The following is a 20,665-nucleotide window of genomic DNA, read 5'->3' as shown; positions in this document are numbered from 1 at the left end:
ACTACTTTTTATGTATTCTTCATGGTTATTTTGTGCTGGCAAGGAATTTTATAATTTGGCTCTTCAGAATTCCGCAAGGTGTTTCATTGAATTGAATTGAATTGAATGGCTCATCCCAACGTCCGGAGGTCTAATAGTTCTTGAGAATGGCAGCTGAAAATGAATAATGACTGCTGCCATTGGCCGAAGGTTTTGAGCTTCTGATTTACATTCTTTCTATATCATTCCAAGTAGTCCGTTCACTTATCTTAACAGAACTTCATTGTAATTACAAGTCAGTAGCCATATTATAAGGGCCCATAACGGTACAATGGCAGTCATTCTGCAATGCATACATACAGACTTTATATGGGCCTTACATTAAAAGGTATATACGTAGGTCTCAGTGGATAAAGCAGTGCACTGAACTTGTTTGCACCATCTGTAATTGTCCTTAAATTATGACATGGAGTGGACAAATGGTACGGCTACGTTATATAAGCATTGCTTTTTCTCCTTAAAGATCTGGTTGCTTTTCAGGTTGCTAAATGCAGTATTCAGAGTCAAATCTGGGTATGAACTCTCCTAACTCTGCTTTTAATGCAATGTAATAAAATGTTCTTTATCAGCCTCTTGCACTCTTGCCAATGACTACATCATCCTCCCAGCTTCACCCCCCCCCCCCCCCCCCCGCCCACCCCATCACTGACTGTTGCAATGCTCCATCATCCTGGCCTGGTTCTATCTGTCTGTCTGGTGAGAACAAACTCTGGCTTCCCCTGGTGCTGCCCTGCCTCCTCTTCCTCCTCCTCTTCCTCCTCTTCCTCCTCAGGGGAGAGCCCCCTGTGCCCCGCAGCACCCTCTTACCTCTCCGCTCCTCCTCTCCCTCTCTCTCTCCCTAAAACTCTCTGATGCTTGCAATGGGAAAAGCTAGACAAACGCAACCAGAGGACATGTATTTCACAGCGACTTGACCAACAGAACAGCAATGAGGAAGTGGTCCAGTGGGTAAGATCCACAGAAAATATTTAAGCTGTCATCATCCTCTTCCTACCCCTCTCTCTTTTGCCCGCTCACAGTCTCTCACTCTCTTCCTCTCCCTCCGTCTTCATCTCCTATGCTCCGCGACTCCCTTCTCCCTCCGTCCCCCTTCATGTTGCTCCCTCTCCTCTCCCCTCCTCGCCTCCTCTATGTCCCACTCCATTGCTCCTGTCTCGCGGCTATAAATGGTCTCCTCTCCAGCACGCGGTGCGGTGCGGTGCGGTGCGGTGCGGTGCGGTGCGGTGCGGTGCGGTGCGGTGCGGTGCGGTTACAGCGTGACCGGCGTCCCCGGTAGCACACGTGTGTTCATTACACACACCTTCTGGCCTGCGGCGGGGCCAAAAACACCATTTTCCTGCTCAGTGACTTGGGGTTGGAAACGTGCCGTCGGAATCCCATCAGTACAGAGAAAGGGACGTGTTGCGACACTCGTGTTTGGGTTAGGTTCAGCGTGTAGAAATAAGACGAGCATATGGTTTCAGCCAAACGACTGCGTTGGGAATCGTCTGCACATTAACGCTCACTTGACAAACACAAGGAAAGACAAACACGGCTGCTTGCACATGAGGTGCACATAGAATATATACAGTATACCTCTGCATACATATATCTACACCCACTCTCTCTCTCTCTCTCTCTCACACACACACACACACACACACACACACACACACACACACACACACACACACACACTCACACACACCTCAAAAACTGTTTATTCAACATGCCCAGGTATAAAGAAATATCAGTAAAGGGATGTGTTCAGCAGTTTCTATAGAACTGTAACAACCCGATTCCTTAAAGTGTCAGAGGCAGAGAGATGACATTGCCATGCAAACAATCCAAGAACATGCAAGCTAATGAAAAACAGGACCCCCAATAAGAGCAGAAATAAATGGTGTGCGTGACAGCGAAGGAGAGGCAATGAGAAAGGTAAGGAGAGAAAAACTCAGAAAGAGCGAGAAAGGAATATATACACCTGGAAAGAGATAGAGAAAGGGAGTACATAGCGAAAGAGAGAGAAAGAGAGTACATAGAGAAAGAGAGTACATAGAGAAAGAGAGAGAGAAAGAGAGAGAGAAAGAGAGTACATAGAGAAAGAGAGGGAGAAAGAGAGAGAGAAAGAGAGTACATAGAGAAAGAGAGAGAGACAGAGAGAGAGAAAGAGAGTACGTAGAGAAAGAGAGAGAGAAAGAGAGTACATAGAGAAAGAGAGAGAGATAGAGAAAGAGAGTACATAGAGAAAGAGACAGAGAGAGAGAAAGAGAGTACATAGAGAAAGAGAGAGAGAAAGAGAGAGAAAGAGAGTACATAGAGAAAGAGAGAGAGATAGAGAAAGAGAGTACATAGAGAAAGAGACAGAGAGAGAGAAAGAGAGTACATAGAGAAAGAGAGGGAGAAAGAGAGAGAGAAAGAGAGTACATAGAGAAAGAGAGAGAGAAAGAGATAGAGAAAGAGAGTACATAGAGAAAGAGAGAGAGACAGAGAGAGAGAAAGAGAGTACGTAGAGAAAGAGAGAGAGAAAGAGATAGAGAAAGAGAGTACATAGAGAAAGAGAGAGAGACAGAGAGAGAGAAAGAGAGTACATAGAGAAAGAGAGAGAGACAGAGAGAGAGAAAGAGAGTACGTAGAGAAAGGATGGAGAGAAAAGAAAGTAGGTAAAGAAAGAGTGCAGCATAGTGCCAGATTTGAATGGAAGATCCTCCATCATCTCACCTTCCTATCGGGCCAGTTGAACTTCTCGAAGACTTCATCATACATCTGTGTGGCTCCATCAGTCACGAGCATGATGGCCTGGCTGCATAAGCTCCCCCGCCCCGTCTGGTTGAACTGCATGGTGCAGACAATAAGACACATTAGTAGATATACAGTACTAACGTTTGGCACTAATCCTAATTATTCAAAAGGGTTGAGACGGAGTCGATTAATTCATGGTGAACACAAGATAAATTGATAGATGATGATTCTCAGCGTTCGTTCATTCTCAGTTAGGGTTTGTTTATTACGGCATTCTTCATTGAAAGACACATTTGTGTAGCGTAGTGTAAAAAAGCGTAGTGTAAAAAAGCTTAGTGTAAAAAAAGCTTAGAATAACACAATAGCAACAAAGAAGTGCATAACTGCATAACTCAGGACATCACATTGGCTGATGCTTTCATGCCTCACTGAAACCTGTCTATTACATTAACACAGCCGACTGCCGTCTGACAGCTCTGCGCCTCATCTCGTACCACTGTTTGGCATCGAATCTCCCTCATATAAATGTTGTTTACGTGCAGCAGATGCCTGTGCAGTACTACTGTGGCATAACGAGTCCTGTGATCACCCTGAGCCCGGGACAAGAGGTCAGTGTGTGTCTCCGGCGTGTTTGACAACATCTGATGTTGGCCCCTGCCGACTGAGCGCACCCCGTATTAAAAGGGCAGATAATCTGTCCGTAAATAACGCCCGGGGCATGAGTGCGTTAATCCCAGCCGCGGAGATGCATCGCTATAATTAAGTGGCTTATTGACCCGTCACAGAGGGAACGTGCAGGAGAAAGGAGAGGCCGGAGCGATCTGTGTGGGAAACATCAGCATATTCCCCCCCCCCCCCCGCAAAAGGACTTTCGGTCCTTTTGGCTCTGAGCACTGGGAAACTGCAGTACGTGTGTGCGTGTGTGTGTGTGTGTGTGTGTGTGTGTTGTGGTGTGTAGTGAGTACCTACGTGTGTGTGGGGGGTGTGTATGAGTTAGTTGGAAAGAGAGAAAGCACAGGGGGGAGAGAGCGAGAGAGAGAGAGAGAGAAAGAGAGAGAGAGAGAGAGAGAGAGAGAGCACACAGAGCACAAAGACTCCAGCCCCCCATCAATCACCCTCCCCCCATGGGCCTGGCGGTTCAGTCTAGCGTGGGAGCGCGACTCTTGCTGCTCCACATTCCCATTTACAGTGAATATGACAAATACCTCCAGTTATGGTCACCGGCAGAGAGATCTGCATAGCGCTTAGCAGCACTTAAGGGGCAGGCAGAGCCATGGCAGTGCTGTGGAAGTCCAATGTGGTATTTGGACATTTTCAGGCTGCCGTCCCCAGGCAGGGATTTGGTTTGTGTACCCCCCCCCCCCCCCCCCCCCCTAGCAATGCAAATGAAAGTCAAGGGTTTTAGTGCACATTTTGTGTTGGTAGTTAAACAGTTTCATTGGAAAGACCAGTCTGCCTTGTTTTTGTTTTTTTTATTTCCAAGACCAATCAGAACCTTATCGGGTCGTCTGAGACTTTGTTGATTAGCATATTTATTGCCAAGCTTTAATTAAGTAAAGAGACAAAGATATCAGGACTGGACTAGACTCTCGGACTGCGGTGCCTAGCCTGACATGGAGCAGATAAAGAGAGCGGGGACTGACTTTGAGCCCTATTCTCCGGTGCGTTCTGTTTTCTCCATTGACATTATTAATCAGTGCACTTAATTACTGCTATTAATCACGCCTCGGGAAAGAGGTGTCTGTGTGCGGAGGGTGGAATGGGGGGGGCGCCGGTGAGGCGTTTCTGCTTCAGACACACACACAGGACACACACACACACACACAGGACACACACACACACATGCACATACACATACACGCGCACACACACACACACACACACACACACACACGCACACACACACGCAGCATACATACACATACACACAGGACACACACTCACACATGCACATACACACACACACACACACACACACAGACACACACACACAGGACACACACTGACACATGCACATACACACACACACACACACACACACAGACACGCGGCATACATACACATACACACAGGACACACAACACACATTGTCTCTCACACACACGCACACACTCACGCAAACACATACACCCACACACTTCTCCGTTCTTTCAAATCTCCTTGGGACAGCCAAGGGTGTGTCTGTGTTAAGGACATTAATGTGTGCCACTAAATCCTCGAACATGCCACCTTGACTCTCCCAGTCCCCATCTGATCCGCAGCCCTCCCTGCCATCCTCTGAGCTCTGGCTGAGGAGGCGGCCAGGAGACGGGAGACAATCTGACACATGGCCTTCTTACTGCCCAGCAGCCCCGCACTCCGAATCACTTCAAATCTGCAGCAGTTCTCTCAGCAAAGGACAGACCTCAAAAAGGGTCTTATTTGCACTCCACACCCCATTAGTACAATAAAGTACTCATTTTACAATTTAGTACCTTAAAAGAGTACTTCTTGTTCACTTTTTGAGTAAGAGAGCCCAGCATTGCTCCACTTCATCGTATTTGATAGTAAAAATCCTAAACAGTGTCTTGTGATTTATTTGTGCGTTAGCTATGCACACTTATCCACAGTGTGTTGTGGATAACTAATCCAGAATGTGTTGTGGTTGTCATTTTGGTTCCAAATATGATTCCATACAGACACTAAAGCTGCACATAACCATTCAGAGTAATTGTAAAACTCACAGATGAAGCTACATCCTGACCTACCTCATTCAGTATGGTGAAGGCCTCAGTCAGTGCATTACCTAGAAGACCAATTCCTTTGGCAAAAAGCTTGTCCAGATGCTCTCTGAAATGCTGTGGAAGGCAAAAAAAAGTCACATGAACGCTAAACAACTAACAAACGTGTATCTATCTCCTGCTTGTGCTCCAGTATGCAAACTGACTGTAACGGACGGTACAAGTCCTTTTTCTTTTTTCTTATTGTCTCCTTGATATTCCTCCATTCCTTCCCTTATATACCCTGTCCACTGCCCTCCCCCTTTTGCATCCCTGTTCTGAGCAGATACTTCTATTCCGTGCTGTATTCTACTGAGGTCTACTCCTTGCCACCATTCCCATGTGCTTTCTGTTTCGCTCTTTAAAGTACTTTCAGGTCTGCTCATAGTTGATAGTGGAAGATAAATAAATAAACACAACAGAAAACTGAACACGATCTCCCACACAGGGCACCTCCTACTCCTGTAAATATGAATAGACCTTTGATAGCTCATCCTTCTTGTTTTGACCAGGAGATATAGGAGGCGGCACTCACGTGCTTATTGGCCCTGTCAGCCTGGACCAAGGTTCCATTCAGGCAGGGCTCCACGAAGCGAATCTCCTGATTATACTGTGAGCCCACAAGCAGAACATCACACTCAATCAGTGCCATTCACCCAAACAACAACCCTGCATGTGAATCATCCCCTCCTAACTGGCACCTGACTAGCGCTTAACTTGCACTTCAGCAGTTACATTCCTGCACTTCTTTTTCCTCTTTTCTAGGTTGTTGTTTTTTCTAATTCTCATGTAAAGTAGTATTTATTGTTACACCATGCTTTTTTATTGCTCTTAGCTTGACTGTTCTCTCCCTTGTACGTCGCTTTGGACAAAAGCGTCTGCTAAATGACTAAATGTAAATGTAAATGTAAATGTGAATACATTAACTGTGGCAGTTACGAGTTCTCTCAGTTCATAGCGACAGAACCTGTTCTGTGAATGCATCGGGTAACTCAGACACGTCCAAAACACATGACCTGAGTCATATGTATCCAAAACATGCATTCTCAGCCGCATTCAAATGAGTAAGTACACATATGCACGCACATACACCGAAGCCACCTTTCCTCACAAGAACACACATGAAAACCAACAGTACGACTGGATTCGTGTTTTCTTTGGGCAGTGTGCGACTCACGGCGATGATGTTGAAGAAGTCGTCGTCACCCAGCGTGTCCAGGATGGAGGAGACGGTCTGGCGGGCGATGGTCAGCCTCAGCCCCTTCATGCTGCCGCTCACGTCCACCAGGATCACCACGTCCTTTGGAGAAGTAGCCGCCTGGATATACCTGACAGAGAGAGAGAGAGAGAGAGAGAGAGAGAGAGAGAGAGAGAGAAAGAGATAAAGGGATGGAGAAATTGTGAAACGACTAGAGAAGAAGAGGTTATTTACTGAGACAAGTCAAAATTCTCTGATAATACCTTATAGAACCCCTGCCGTGTCAAAGGGCCCTTGTAGTAAATGGAACTGGGTTCAATCTAAATGATGGACTGACAGGCACAATGCAGATGCAAAGGGGGCGCAGCATAATGTGCAGCTAATTCATTGATTTCAATTGAAATCTTTATTGTCCCCACAGGGATTCTTTTCAGTAGCAATAAAGAATTTGCTCCCATGGATCATTATGGTCCTCTCAGGCTCCAACCCTGGGCAATCAGCATGGTGAGTGCAGAGTCCCCCTGACTCAGCCAAGCAACCAAGCAGACAGGCCTGCAGCTGGAGCACCAGAGAGAGCAGCTTGGAACACATAACACGAGCACACATCAGGACTAACATTAATGTTCCACCAGTGTTCTGCAGTGCCGTCCTAAATAAGATGGGTTAAAAGTGTTATTTAAATTAGGTACGATTATATTATACATTGTCATCCCACATACTTGACCATAATTCCTATAATGTATATCTGCGTTCACTGAAGGCAGTGACTAGCAGGTGTGTACCTTTATGCAGGAGGGATTTTGCTTCAGGATGGTAACATCCTGTTCTGTAATCTTACCATTTCCTGTTCCTGCAGTCAAATGCAATGACACGGTGTTCATCTGGGTACCATTTAACACCTAATAAACAAAAAGTACATACTTTACTGTACAGTACTGTTCTCACACACATTTTGGTGCAAACCCATTTTAAAGAAAATGTCAAATATAAAAAAAAATTACAGGATATGCAAATGTAGAAATTACAGAATTTATATAGAATTCATATAAATAAATAAAATAATAATGTCATATTCTGTTTAAAATCTAGAGTCCTTTGTAATATGGCTTACCACTATGCAGACCTCCAGCTCTATCATTTGCCATAATTATGCCCTGTCTCTCATTATACTGTAAGACCACATGAGATTACATGACTATACTGATTTTCTCTGATTTCACAGCTATATCTCACTCTCCGTCTGTGTATGAGAACTTGCAGACATTCTGAAAACTCACCAGGGTATTGTCTGAAGAAACCCTTGGCGCTTCCAAAGTACTGCCATATAAGTGAGGGGTCTCTTTCAAAATTGTCCACAAACACTTTATTCAGAGCTTCGGACCAGTACACACCATTCACAATAGCTGGATCTGAGAGTGAGAGAGACAAAGAGAGACGGGAGAGCCAGAGGGAAGGAGAGGCCGGGAGAGAAAAGACGGGAGGTGGGTGTTAGGGAAGTGGGGAAAAAGACAGGAGAAGAATGGGAAAAGAGAAACATCTTTGCTATTGGAAAAAGAACAAAGAGACACGTTGACCTTTGGCTGTCCTCTATGCTCCATCTATCACAGCACAAAACAGGAAGCTAAATCAGTCCACCCCAATCAAAACAGGAGGCTAAATCACTCCACCCCAATCCACCTCTGATCTGCACTAAAGCCCCATGTAAGCTCATAAGGCAGCCTGTGCCTTTGTCCTGCTCGGGTGGGGGGTGAAAGCAAAAGCCCACTGAGGAGTCAATTACAAGCAGACAAAAGAGAGGCAGAGCCATTAAGACAAATTACACAGCCCCATACCTTAACAGAGTGTGTGTGTGTGGGGGGTGGGTGGAGGTGGTGGAAGGAAGCCTATATTTATCCAGACTTGAGTGGCATTAAGTCTTCAGACGCCTCCTGTCCTGTCTTACTGTCCTTTTCTCTCCTCAGTGGGTGGCTATTGACCGTATGACACTGCCCTTACCCGTCTGTGACCGCATGGCCGTCACTCAGAAACCACTGGCCCCCGGCCGCGCAATCTATCCCACCCAGCGCTAAATTGAAAGGCCCTTGCTCAGTCAAAATACCTGAAGATCTCTCACTATTGTTTGCAATAATTAAGATTTATAAGCATTAATGATTGCATTTTTTATTATAAATTACATTTAAAAGCAAGAGATTTGCAAAGGGAATAACATTTCCTCACAGTTTACCGTTGTAAGATTTAAAACGTTTTAACTATGTGCAGAAATTCACTTGCAAGATGTTCTTTAGTGTTTCAAGCAGTGTTTTTGACTGCATGCTGTGATGAAGGAGAGAGCACCGCAGCCCCCCCCCCTCCCTCCCCTGCCTCAGTACCTTTGTTGTACATGTTGGTGGGCACTTGCACCACGCTGAGGCTGAGGTTGACGGCCAGGTTGTTGAAGTGGTCGTTGGGCTCCAGGAGGAACTCCCCGCCCATGTCCAAACTGTTCCCCAGCTCGTCCACCTCGTTGATGAGCACGGCGTTGAAGTAGTCATACTGCACAAGAGAGTCAGCCATCACCATCATTCACAAGCAATACCAACGCTGCAGTGTAAGCACATCAAATACCTGTGCATTTACATGTGTATAACTATATGTATTATGTATATTAACTCTCTCTCTATATATATATATAGAGTTAATATACATAATACATATAATTATACATATGTAAATGCATATATATATATATATATATATATATATATATTATGTATATTAACTATATGCTCAACCCTTTACCACTGAACCTTTGTATGCTTTTGTTTCATGTACACGGTATCAACGTGAAAGAAAAAAAAGTTTTTTCTGTTCATTAGCATGTCTGAGTTCTACCCAGTGCAGAAAGTGTGAAAAGAACAAAAGAACAGTTCTGAAACTCGTAACTAGTGCAGTTAAGAACCAGCACATTATCAATCACACACACTGGCAGGTGGCAGTTAAACAATCTGAGAGGGCAATCTATAAATTGTAACCCCAGGTAAGTGTGTGGTCTGTCTGAGAGTAGAGACTCTTTCATTTCGTTTACGTTACATAGTTATTGATTTTTGTGTACGCTGTGTGTTGTGTGTACCTGTGTAGGTGTATATGTCCTTGTGTGTGTGTGTGTGTGTGTGTGTGTGTGTGTGACTTGCATTCAAGGCCAAGCTCAGGGCAGAAGGGAACTGTGGCCACCACCATAAAGCCAGTGACAGCTCATACCACGGCTGGTCAACTCAGTGACATGAAGGAGGGTGTGTGTGAGTGAGTGAGTGTGTGTGTGTGTGAGAGAGAGAGAGAGAGAGAGAGAGAGAGAGAAGTGAGGGGGTTGGAAGGCAAATGTGCACATTCAGCAGATGTGACAGCACTGTGGTGTGCCATTGAGTGGGGGAGGACTGAGACGGAGAGTACTGTGAAAGGAGTGTGTGTGTTTGTGCATGTGTGTGTGCGTGTGTGTGGTTAAATAGTGTTCCCTGCAGCTCTCCCCATACACTGCTCTGCTGAGTGTCACTCCTAACCCCCAAAGCTACACCGTATCGTTCTCCCTTCACCTGACTTTGGGTCTGCAAACTTTACAGTCGGGCCTCCTACTCCACCTCCTTGCCCTCCTAAACTCCTGAAAGTCTTGGAACTTCACCTCCAGTCCATAGTCTCCTCCCCCTGTCCTTCTCTCTCTCTCTCTCTAGACCTGCCCTGTTGGTTATCAACACCCCGGGGGCTCTGTCCAGAGCCAGTGGGTAAGACACGACATTCTGAAGAGAAATGATCCACCTTCAGGATATTTGAATCACCTTCTTCGGGTGGCAAATGGTGCAGTGAGTACAAACACTTGAAAGATAACAGCAACTCAAGGTTGCACCGGTCAGTTAGAAACAGTTAGACATTCATTTTAAAGCCGGAAAATGATATAATGCTTCTATCTCATGATCCATGCTGTTCTTATTGACAGAGACTATGGTACATAATATAAAAAGGCTATTTTAACAAGATAGTCTAAAGTACATACCATCATTGGTCAGCGACCAAAATGACCTAATCAGCTTGTAAGTAAAAAGCATCTGACTAATCGTATGCATCATGATGCACGCCCCCATTTCATTCCCTTTCTATTTCATTGCCTTTTCTCATTTTTGTAGAATCGCACAAATATATTAACTTCTATAGTTAAGGAGGCATCTTACTTTATCACGAAGCTAAGAGTGGTAAACTATTTTATGTTACACACCAATGACCCCATATCTGTACTGCAGGGTAAAATCCACAATTTTCAAAAAATTCTGTAATAAAGCAGTAAAAATATACCGTAATAAAAACAATTACACATAACACGAAACATTATTATGCCTTTAAGAAATACACGTGAAGGTACATTTTTAAATTCATGCTAAAATGCCAGTAATGTAACCGAACTTTTCATGAAATGTCAGTTAATTAAATGCAACTGAGGGAAACCCTGCGTATAGGTGCTATTGCATCCTGTAGTGCAGTTGCGTTCAAATGGACCTTGGCTGCAATCGCTGGATCGCAAGCTCAGGTGGGAGACACGCGAGGGATACGGGAATTGACAGCTGCAGTTTTTTTTTTACATAAAACTGCACAAATTACCATTTACTCGCCATGCGTAAAAACAAATACCTTTTTGTACATTTTAGTTTAAAGAATACCCCGGCATGCCCAGCATATCCTACATTTTAATGTTTTAGCTTCTTTGTGGAAAACAGAAAAAATGATTTCCCTTGGCTGTTCTTGAGGCACACGTGGGAAACCATGCGTGAAAACGCAAGGTGTCATAAAACGTCAGGTATTTGATTAAGTGATGGGCTATTGTGGGCAATGTGCCGACAGAAGAGACTTCAGCAAAGCAGATGACTAGCGAATACATTTAATCATGACTGATTCAAGTGACAAAGTAGATCTGCGTGTGACTTGTTTTAGCCTACCAAAATCAAGCTACTGCAGCATAGCCTAGAAAGTACTTTTTATGGTGACGTCTTCGGTGTCTTTTACGTATTTACTTATTTTCTTAATTTTGGTATCAGGAAATGTTGCTTGAAAGTATTGGTCAAACGGAATTAAATTAGTCGTTAGATCGTTTTGGAGAAAATGAAAGCAGAACTGTCCGAGAACAGCCGAGACTCGTCTTTGGCTCAAGCCAGACTTCATCTTGCTCTTCCTGAAAACTGCGGGAGGGGGCAGCAGGAATGGTTCCCCTCAGCACGTAGGCCTAATAGTATGGTGAAGCGCTCAACAGAACTGTACAATCATATTAATTTTGTACACACAACACATATGAAAAAAATCACTTCTGTGGTCACAATGTTTGGTGGGGAAATATAATTACAGAACCAAGATAAGGAATTCAGATCACTCCGAAGGTTATACGGTGTTAGCCTCGATTAAACAGTTGCTCGGTTCTAAACAGAAACCCTTAAAATATGTTCTGCATAAAACGGCATTATCTGCTCTGGAGTGGTCGTAGCAGTTAGAGACATTAGTGTTAAGGATGGCCTATTCGTCTCATTTCATATATATGGCTTATTTCACTCTTCCATAGCCAACCTTACTCCAGTGCTGATTTGCTTGATGATATTTCTGCGTATGTTGGGTTCTTCTCTCACCTGTAGGTCTGGATTCTCCTCATGTTCATGGTGTGCTTCTTCGGCTGCTTCCACGATGCGCTGTGAGAGGGGAGGGGGTAAGGGTGCTGTAGTGTTATCAGCTTTTTTGAGACACTGAAGGACAATTATAAACGAGTCATGTACAAAGCTTGCAGATAGCATCGAATACATTGATTTGTTTGGAACTGAGAGCAACTGATAACACAAATAGGGTAAAATATTCCAGTTACTAGATTTACTTTTTTTTTTGATCGGCTTAACACTTAATAAGGCTTTACTGAAAATATTGGGTGCAATGTGAAATCCACGGTTTATCTTTCAGTCCGTAAAACACGTGTAAACGCTTGTAATCCTAATATAACTGACAAGCATGAAATAACTTTGCTTTCACGTCTGTATGAGACCTCAGTGTTTTCCGATGGGCTATGCAATCATAACTGATTATAATTTCCCTATTGCAGTTGACTGTAGAACTGGTCTGACGCGCATGAACCACACACCAGCCAATCCATTCACTTTTTTTTTTTAAACTGCGCATATATCGTCAAATGACATGGTTCCTCCCATAATGAAATTTGCTATACCATTGTTATCCAACAGGAAAAAAATATTAATTTGTTGCGCTGCTTTTGGGGTGATATTTTCAACCGTTTTTCTATTTATTTTTTTGTCAGCCTACATTTTGCTGAGTCTCGGTGGCGAATGGGACTTTAACGCAACATTCCTTGTGAGGTGGAAGGTGGGACAGTATCTACATAAGAATAGAAAATACCAATTCTTACACAGTTCTAAATGTTCCATTTAATAAACAACCAGTGAATATGAATTTATGAGTAAGCATGTTTCATTTTAAATGTAGCCTGCACCTGCAGTTCAGAGCAGACGTCACTATTTCGCCAATCTGGTGGATTGAGATAGCGTTATCTCTTCCAAACACACACGAAGTGAAACAATTACTAGGTATGAACGCGAATCTCTTCCACATCCAAATGACAGGGGAGGCCATAATTGCGACGTTTATGATATTACCTTGTAATGAATCTTTCCTGTACAACTACTAAGTCTAAGCCATATCACGGAGCCGACCGGGCCCATTAATGAGTTTGATTTCACCTGAAGGGTGGCAAATGTTACATTACAAAATGTAAAAAAAGACTGACTGTAAGCTACAGTATTAAAACGTTCATACGAAATAACCAACCAAAGAACTTTTAAGAAAAACATTTTGCTATTAATTATAGGTAATTTCAAAAAAGTACTTCAAATATTGATAAATATAGCGTTATAAATAGGCTAGTATTTGGGATAAAGGGAGGCTAATGTCATGATTTACATACCTGTACCGCCTCTGCTTTTTTCCGGAACATCTCTTCCATGTTTTCTGCCACTTTTTTCACAAGTTTTGCGCCATCTATATCTTCTACTCGGCCTCTTCTCTCAAACTCTTTGTATTTCTACAAGAAGGTTTCATAATTAATACATTATCATTCTTCTTTGGACATAAATGACAAAAAAATAAACAAAAATCCACAGTCACACTTAAGGCAAATCACGTTTTTTAAAAGACAGGATATATTTAGCGTTAATGCCTCCGAAAATGCATTCAAAATATTAAATGCGGTAGAACCTAGACTGCAACCAAAATACGGTTAAAACCTGGAGAACAAGGACACCTTTCATCATTTCCGTTTTAATTCAAAACAACGGATAAAAGTGAAAAATACAGGAGAGGAAAGGGTAATGGGTGTAATATATTCTGTCATTGACAAATAGCGCTGGTGCTTTTTAATGGCATGCAGTTTCTGCTCTAGTAGGTGATCTATGCTATCTGTCCAAAGCTGTGCCAGGACTAGGGTCAGGGACAGGGCAACATTTGAGATTGCTGGGTCAATCACTCCACCATAGGTGTAGGGAGCATCAGTACAGGATGCTTATACTAGTACACTCACACACGCTTACTAGTATACGCACACACACACACACACAGAGAGAAACACACACACACACAAATACACACACAAAATATATGGATGAATGGTGCTTTAAAAGTGTGAATGGTTGAAAGCGAAGATGGAAAGGAAGAATGGAGGTAGAAGGCAGGAGTTCTACATGGAGTCGTCGGCAGCAGCCACTGTGAAGACAGTCTAGCACTTATACCCTGGTAGGAACGGAGCTGAGCCTTAACACTGGACTGTCAGACTTCCACACCTGATCTTGCTTATGAGGACATTCCAGTCAAATCTCCAGTCAGTCTCATCAGCAAGTCTGCGGCAGAGGCGTCCTGATCCAGGGCAGACTTGTGTGAGGCTGAACAGCAATTGGCTCAGGGGGTGCTGCGGGTCTGAGCGAATGGTGGAACAGGGCAATGTGGGTGGGCCGGCCGCAGCAGGAGGGGTGTGGCCACATTCGAAGGGACCATGCACCGTTGGAGGGTAATTGAAATGGAGACGGCGTGCGGCAGAAAGATAATAACGTGTCAAGCCTGGGTGACTGTGGATAATGAACTACACCTCCGACGATGCTGAGTCGGCAGGATGCGAAAAGGATGAGCGACGCTATACACGCCAAGCTGGACAGAACTCACCAGCACAGCAGAGTCATAGGGACGCAAACACAAAACCACACGAACATTATCACTCTTAATTAAATACAGCACATCTCACTCAAACTTACACACACAAGTTATGCGTTACACCCAAAATAAAAGAGAACAATGCAGATGTATTCATACAATGATATGCTTAAAAACATTAATGAACAAAAGGACCTCCAAAGTATTTGCATCAACTTAAAGAAATATAAGCAAACTTGCACACACACACACACACACACACACACACACACACACACACACACACACACACACACACACACACACACACACACACACACACACACACACACACACACACACACACACACACACACTACCATGCAGCAGCACCACATTCCCACTCCCCTGCACTCCCCCACCCTTCCTGAAAACAGCAGAACACGGGCGACAAATTACCCCATGAAAAGGAGAGTGCGGAGCCGCAGCGAGGCGGAACACTTCATTTCACGCCTGTCCTCCCTGCCTCCCCCACCCTCACAGCCCCCCTACCCCCTCAACCCCCACACCCCAACCCATCATCACCGCCACTGAACCCAGCCTCATCAATAGCTGTGATTATTACCCCGGGCCTCTGGCACTAGGGGCTGAGGCGACGGGAGCAGACCCTTGGCACTCTGGATGGACACCCAAACCCCCTCAGCCACCCCTAAGGCCTGGCCCGCCACGGCCCATCGCCATGGGACACGAGCCTGAGGTAGAGGTCTGGTATGAGTTGGCTCAGGGTTCATGATGATCTAATGATTACTCCTTAATGATCTTACTCACGCGCACACAGCACGACTGAGGAGGAACATATTGGCATGGGCCCCGCCTCCTTGTCATGGTCTGTAAGTTCGGGACAATGAAGAAAGTGCAAACGTTTGCACAAAAAGGAAAGAGAGGAGAGAGAACAAAGACAGGGGGAATTTCTGTAGATTTTGCAGAGATAGGGCAGTAGCCCTAGCTGGACTAGTAATGGAGCTGGGGCCATTATGGCTCTTTCCTGGGCAGCGGGTGTTTGTGTGAGACGGCAGCCTCGTCTCCATCCGACAAATGCAGCCAATAGCTGCAGGGAGAGCAATCTCCCACCATCACCCACATGCCATACACGGCCTGGAATTATACTGCAGTCATGGGCTATCAAAACGGTCTCGGACACAAAACACGAACTGCTGCTAAGAGAGTTGGCCAATACACACAAACACACACTTTCACACAGACACACACATACAAAATATACTTCACTATTTCTGAAAGAAATAATCTGACACATACCATCACTAAGACACAAACACACAATAATGCGTCTCTCTGCAGCTGGTCTGCATTGGCTTAAACTCTCATACAAACAAAGGCACACACAAGTTCACAAAGACACACACACACACACACACACACACACACACACAGTGGCCTGTTTTTGTGTCTAGGTAATTATATAGGTAATGTGTGAGTGCTGATGGGAGTGCTAGTGGAGGCAGCCGCAGCGGTGTGGAGCGGCTCTGGACTCTTATCACAGAGGAGCAGTGAGAGGCTCCCCCCCTGATGAATGTTCTGGAGAGAGGGATATTTATCTCAGCACATTCATCACTGCTCAGCTCACAACAGTACACAATACAGTCCAGTCTGCACACGTTACTGTAGTCACTACATATACGCACACACACACGCGCACACACACACACACACACACACTCACACACACACACACACACACACACACACACACTCACACAAGCGTGCACGCACACACACACACTCACTCACACACACACGCGCGTGCACACACACACAGACACACACACAGACACACACACACTCACTCACACGCGCGCACACACAGACACACACACACACACACATGCACACACACACACACACACACACTCACACAAGCGTGCACGCACACACACACACTCACTCACACACACACGCGCGCGCACACACACAGACACACACACAGACACACACACACACACTCACATGCACACACACACACACACACACACACACACACACACAGGTAAATCAAAATGCATGCACATACACACACACACACACACAAGCGCATACATGGACACACCATATATATATATATATGGTTCACGTTTAGTTTCAGGCAAGTACTTTTAACACTTTTTCGTTGCTGGTCATTTATTTTGTACTACAACAATGCACTTTATGGATCATTTGTAACAACGAATTACAGAGAAAAAATCTCTTGAATTAAACTCTGATAAAAACACCGATATAAACACTGACAGAGACATGATAGTCCTTAAAATACACTCTGATGATGTTTGATGGTGTACAACTAAAACATGCTGCTTCGAAGGTTGCTTAAGGAATAACAACTTAAGCTCTGTTCAATCACAACATAACTATTCAACTAAAAAAATCAATGGATCAATTCACATTTGATATTATAGAGGCAGACTTTTACATAATCCTATACAATGATTAGATTTAATGTGGGTTGTGCATACCTGTAAAGTGTGATGCACTTTAAAGCATTTTATGGTATGTAGTGATACATTTAATGCGGCATTTCTTTCAGATTCATTCATCTAAACTACCTAAATTTATATACATATAAATGGATATACATTAATATATACAGACATATATAAAGCTTTCTATGTAAAAAAAAGTTACACATTTAGTTTTGAGCATTTTTCTGACTTCACTTAAATTTAATTTAATAGAAATTGTTTCATTTGTTTTCAGTTTTACAGTATTTGTAAGAAAATACTAAGCTGCTTCCAGCTTTTAACATTCACATTGCAGTTGAGGGCACTTTGATCGCAGCAAAATCAGTGACCGGATCTGTTTGAACAACAGCTGATTGTGAAAAATGACTGCCGCAAAGCACTGCACCAAGGTTGTTAGGTACCACATGTTTAACCGCACTGATATAGGGGAACACAGATTTCGTCCAACGATGCCAAACATGTTGATTTCATTCAAGTCATAGTTATGACTAACTTTTTAAAAAAAAATTTTAATAATCGTGATTCCTGTAACAATTCTGATTGATATAATTATATAAGATTTTATCTTTGCCATTTTAAATCTACCGCTATCTGTATTTATCATGTGTGCAATTTTGTGGTTCATTTAACATGTACTAAGCAAAGCGTAATTATACACACACTATGCCAGCAATATGGCCATGAGGTTTAAAGACATGGATGTGTGCACATGCTGCACACCACAAATACACTGACTTAACACAGTGTGTAGAATGTAAACACCATAACTCAACCGTAACTTCGTTTCCATTCACACAATGGCTGCAGAAACAGGATTGCATTACATAATAACTAAAACATATTTTATAACCTGGGTGATTTTATTTTTGCAAATGGATTTTGTAGTGTGCAAGCCACCATGAATGATTCCACTGGAAATGTGAGTTGAGACATGAGCAGCTGTCCAAATGCTATAGAAGTATTTGGACATATGTGTGACATAAACATAAATTACTCTCCTCTATGATCTACAATCACCTCTATGTTCTCCAGTGACAACTATGTACTGGCCTACTCTCTGAACAACCTATTGGCTAAAAAACACATTTGTGTGCCGTTATAAGGAAAACTCAAACATGTTGAGACATACAAACACATGGGTGTGCACGTGTGTGCGCGCACACACACACACACACATACACACAAATCTTTTCATTATGTTTCCCTCAGGTTATTTGAGTCCAGAGGCTAAACTCTAGGAGGATGAACTAGAGATGCGATCACAGGAGAGAAGAGCACTAAGGGTAATGGACCATGCTTTCACATACACACACACACACACACACACACACACACACACACACACACACACACACACACACACACACACACACACACACACACACACACACACACACACACACAGCAGTAGCAGAACAGCTGAGTCTCACAGCCACACACACCTGAGTCTTCCCTGCTTCAGCCATCTGTACCCATGTGAACTGTGAATATCAGCAGCATAGATATGGCACAGCATTAAACTAGGACCGTCTACTATGCATGAATTCTGACTCTCATGATAGATAGATAGATAGATGTATAGATAGATAGATACATAGATAGATAGATAGATAGATAGATAGATAGATAGATAGGGGAAAGGGGTAAGGGTAGCCCACCTTCTGCAGCAGCTGGGATCCTGAATATTTCGCAGCGATGGACTTTATTTCCCCTCCAAACGCAGACGCCCACAGTTTCACCCTGACAGCAGACATTTAGGCAAAGTGACATTCAAAATAAAATACAAATTGTAAAACAACTTACTGAAGCAATGTAATTCTAATTGACATATAACGGAATGTCTTAATGTAAATCGGAGTGTGTTGCTATCACAGCCCTAAATAGTTTTAGTCTGTCATGATTTGTTCAGCAAAATTGGCGTCTAATGATAAGGTATGTGGAGTAGCATTACCAGTTACAGATGTGCGAAGAGCAAAGGAACCTTTCATAAAATGCATCTGTCTTGGGCTAAATTAAACTAAGGTGTCAAGTCACTTCACAAATACTCAGTAAAACAGTACCGCTATTAATAAGTGACATTAATAAGTCTACTACTTATGTCTTCATTATGTCTGTCCCACTAGTGCATTTTTACGTGAACCTAGGTCAATCATCTGTAACTGCAAAAGAAGAAAATCTTGAGTGCAAGGAGAAAACTGGACTGGCGCAAAAAACATAACGCACAGAAAAATATATATTTTGGAAGACAAAGGACTCACACTGACAGTGGGATCCCCTGTTGTGACCCGGCAACATCCACGATAGTCACACCTGGGCTAATCCAAACCAGAAAACTCGCACAGTAACACTTGCGAGTAGACAAATCCCCGGTTCCACTGCATCTTAACTGCCGCTCAAGCTTGCCAGCTGTTCGCAAAAAAGCTCCACGGGGTTCTCCCTTTTAATCCCCGAGCAAAAAAAAAATCGGCCGTGCTACCCGTGCATGCCGTGATGCTTCTTGAGCGAAACGCGAAAGGGCAACTGTCAAAAGGACAGCTGGACGTCCGTGGAGAGAGGAAAGTGTGACCTAACGATCATCTACAGTGGCCTCTTGCCGCCAGAGGGCTCGTAACAGTAAGATGGAAGAGGTAGGGATTGTTTTCGGTGAACCGCAAAGAAACTGTCTCCGATAATGCCTTTTATCAGGGCATGTTATTGCATAGGTTACTTTCTAGAGCGGCTGCACTGGGTCCGGTGGCCATGATAAGCAACACTTTCGGGTCACCCTGTCAAGAGAGCCACGAGGCACTGACAGTGCGATGACGATAGAAAACCCAAGTCTTTTGCGTTGGAGGAGGGGTTGGTGAGGGAAGAAGGAGGGGGTGGAATTCCGAACTGCGAATTTATATGGATTGCAGTTCTCAATATGTTGTGAACGCGCATATAGTAGAGTAAGGTGGATGTATGCGAAACTTTCAGACAGGAGCGTGCGCAGTTATCGCCGGTCATTTGGCAAACCGCACCACGTCAGGAACGCCACCGAGAGGTAATCACTGCCGTAACTGTCTCCAACAAAGGGAAAGTGTAGATAAAATATGGCTTAAAAACATATAATGTGAATTAACATGTCGACAGAAAAAAAACCGACTGTAGCAACCAGTAGACCAGGAGACCAAGAGCTGAATATAAAAGAAAATAATAAAACATCACAAAAATGATCAAATATCATGAAACGCGTGCATATGGGCTAC

General features: G+C 43.8%; 1 protein-coding gene across 1 annotated transcript in view; it reads right to left on the bottom strand.

The window, feature by feature from the left end:
- Nucleotides 1-20,176, bottom strand: part of LOC105903388 (voltage-dependent calcium channel subunit alpha-2/delta-3-like) — a gene marked incomplete at its 3' end in the record, with an annotated part of 38,412 nt that extends 18,236 nt beyond the window's left edge. Inside the window, exons 1-12 of the mRNA XM_042706080.1 lie at nucleotides 20,143-20,176; nucleotides 19,694-19,841; nucleotides 19,094-19,175; nucleotides 13,688-13,804; nucleotides 12,351-12,410; nucleotides 9,087-9,249; nucleotides 7,995-8,126; nucleotides 7,556-7,616; nucleotides 6,697-6,847; nucleotides 6,055-6,129; nucleotides 5,508-5,597; nucleotides 2,740-2,853 (exon numbers count right to left, since the gene is read on the bottom strand). Of these exons, the coding sequence (XP_042562014.1) occupies nucleotides 2,740-2,853; nucleotides 5,508-5,597; nucleotides 6,055-6,129; nucleotides 6,697-6,847; nucleotides 7,556-7,616; nucleotides 7,995-8,126; nucleotides 9,087-9,249; nucleotides 12,351-12,410; nucleotides 13,688-13,804; nucleotides 19,094-19,175; nucleotides 19,694-19,841; nucleotides 20,143-20,176 (1,227 nt within the window). The remainder of the gene's footprint in view (nucleotides 1-2,739; nucleotides 2,854-5,507; nucleotides 5,598-6,054; nucleotides 6,130-6,696; nucleotides 6,848-7,555; nucleotides 7,617-7,994; nucleotides 8,127-9,086; nucleotides 9,250-12,350; nucleotides 12,411-13,687; nucleotides 13,805-19,093; nucleotides 19,176-19,693; nucleotides 19,842-20,142) is intronic.
- Between the last annotated feature and the right edge of the window lie 489 nt (nucleotides 20,177-20,665).

Source organism: Clupea harengus, unplaced genomic scaffold (assembly GCF_900700415.2).
Source record: "Clupea harengus unplaced genomic scaffold, Ch_v2.0.2, whole genome shotgun sequence".
Lineage (NCBI taxonomy): Eukaryota > Metazoa > Chordata > Actinopteri > Clupeiformes > Clupeidae > Clupea > Clupea harengus.
The sequence above is the reverse complement of the archived record's forward strand: the minus strand, read 5'-3'. Positions and strand labels throughout refer to the sequence as shown.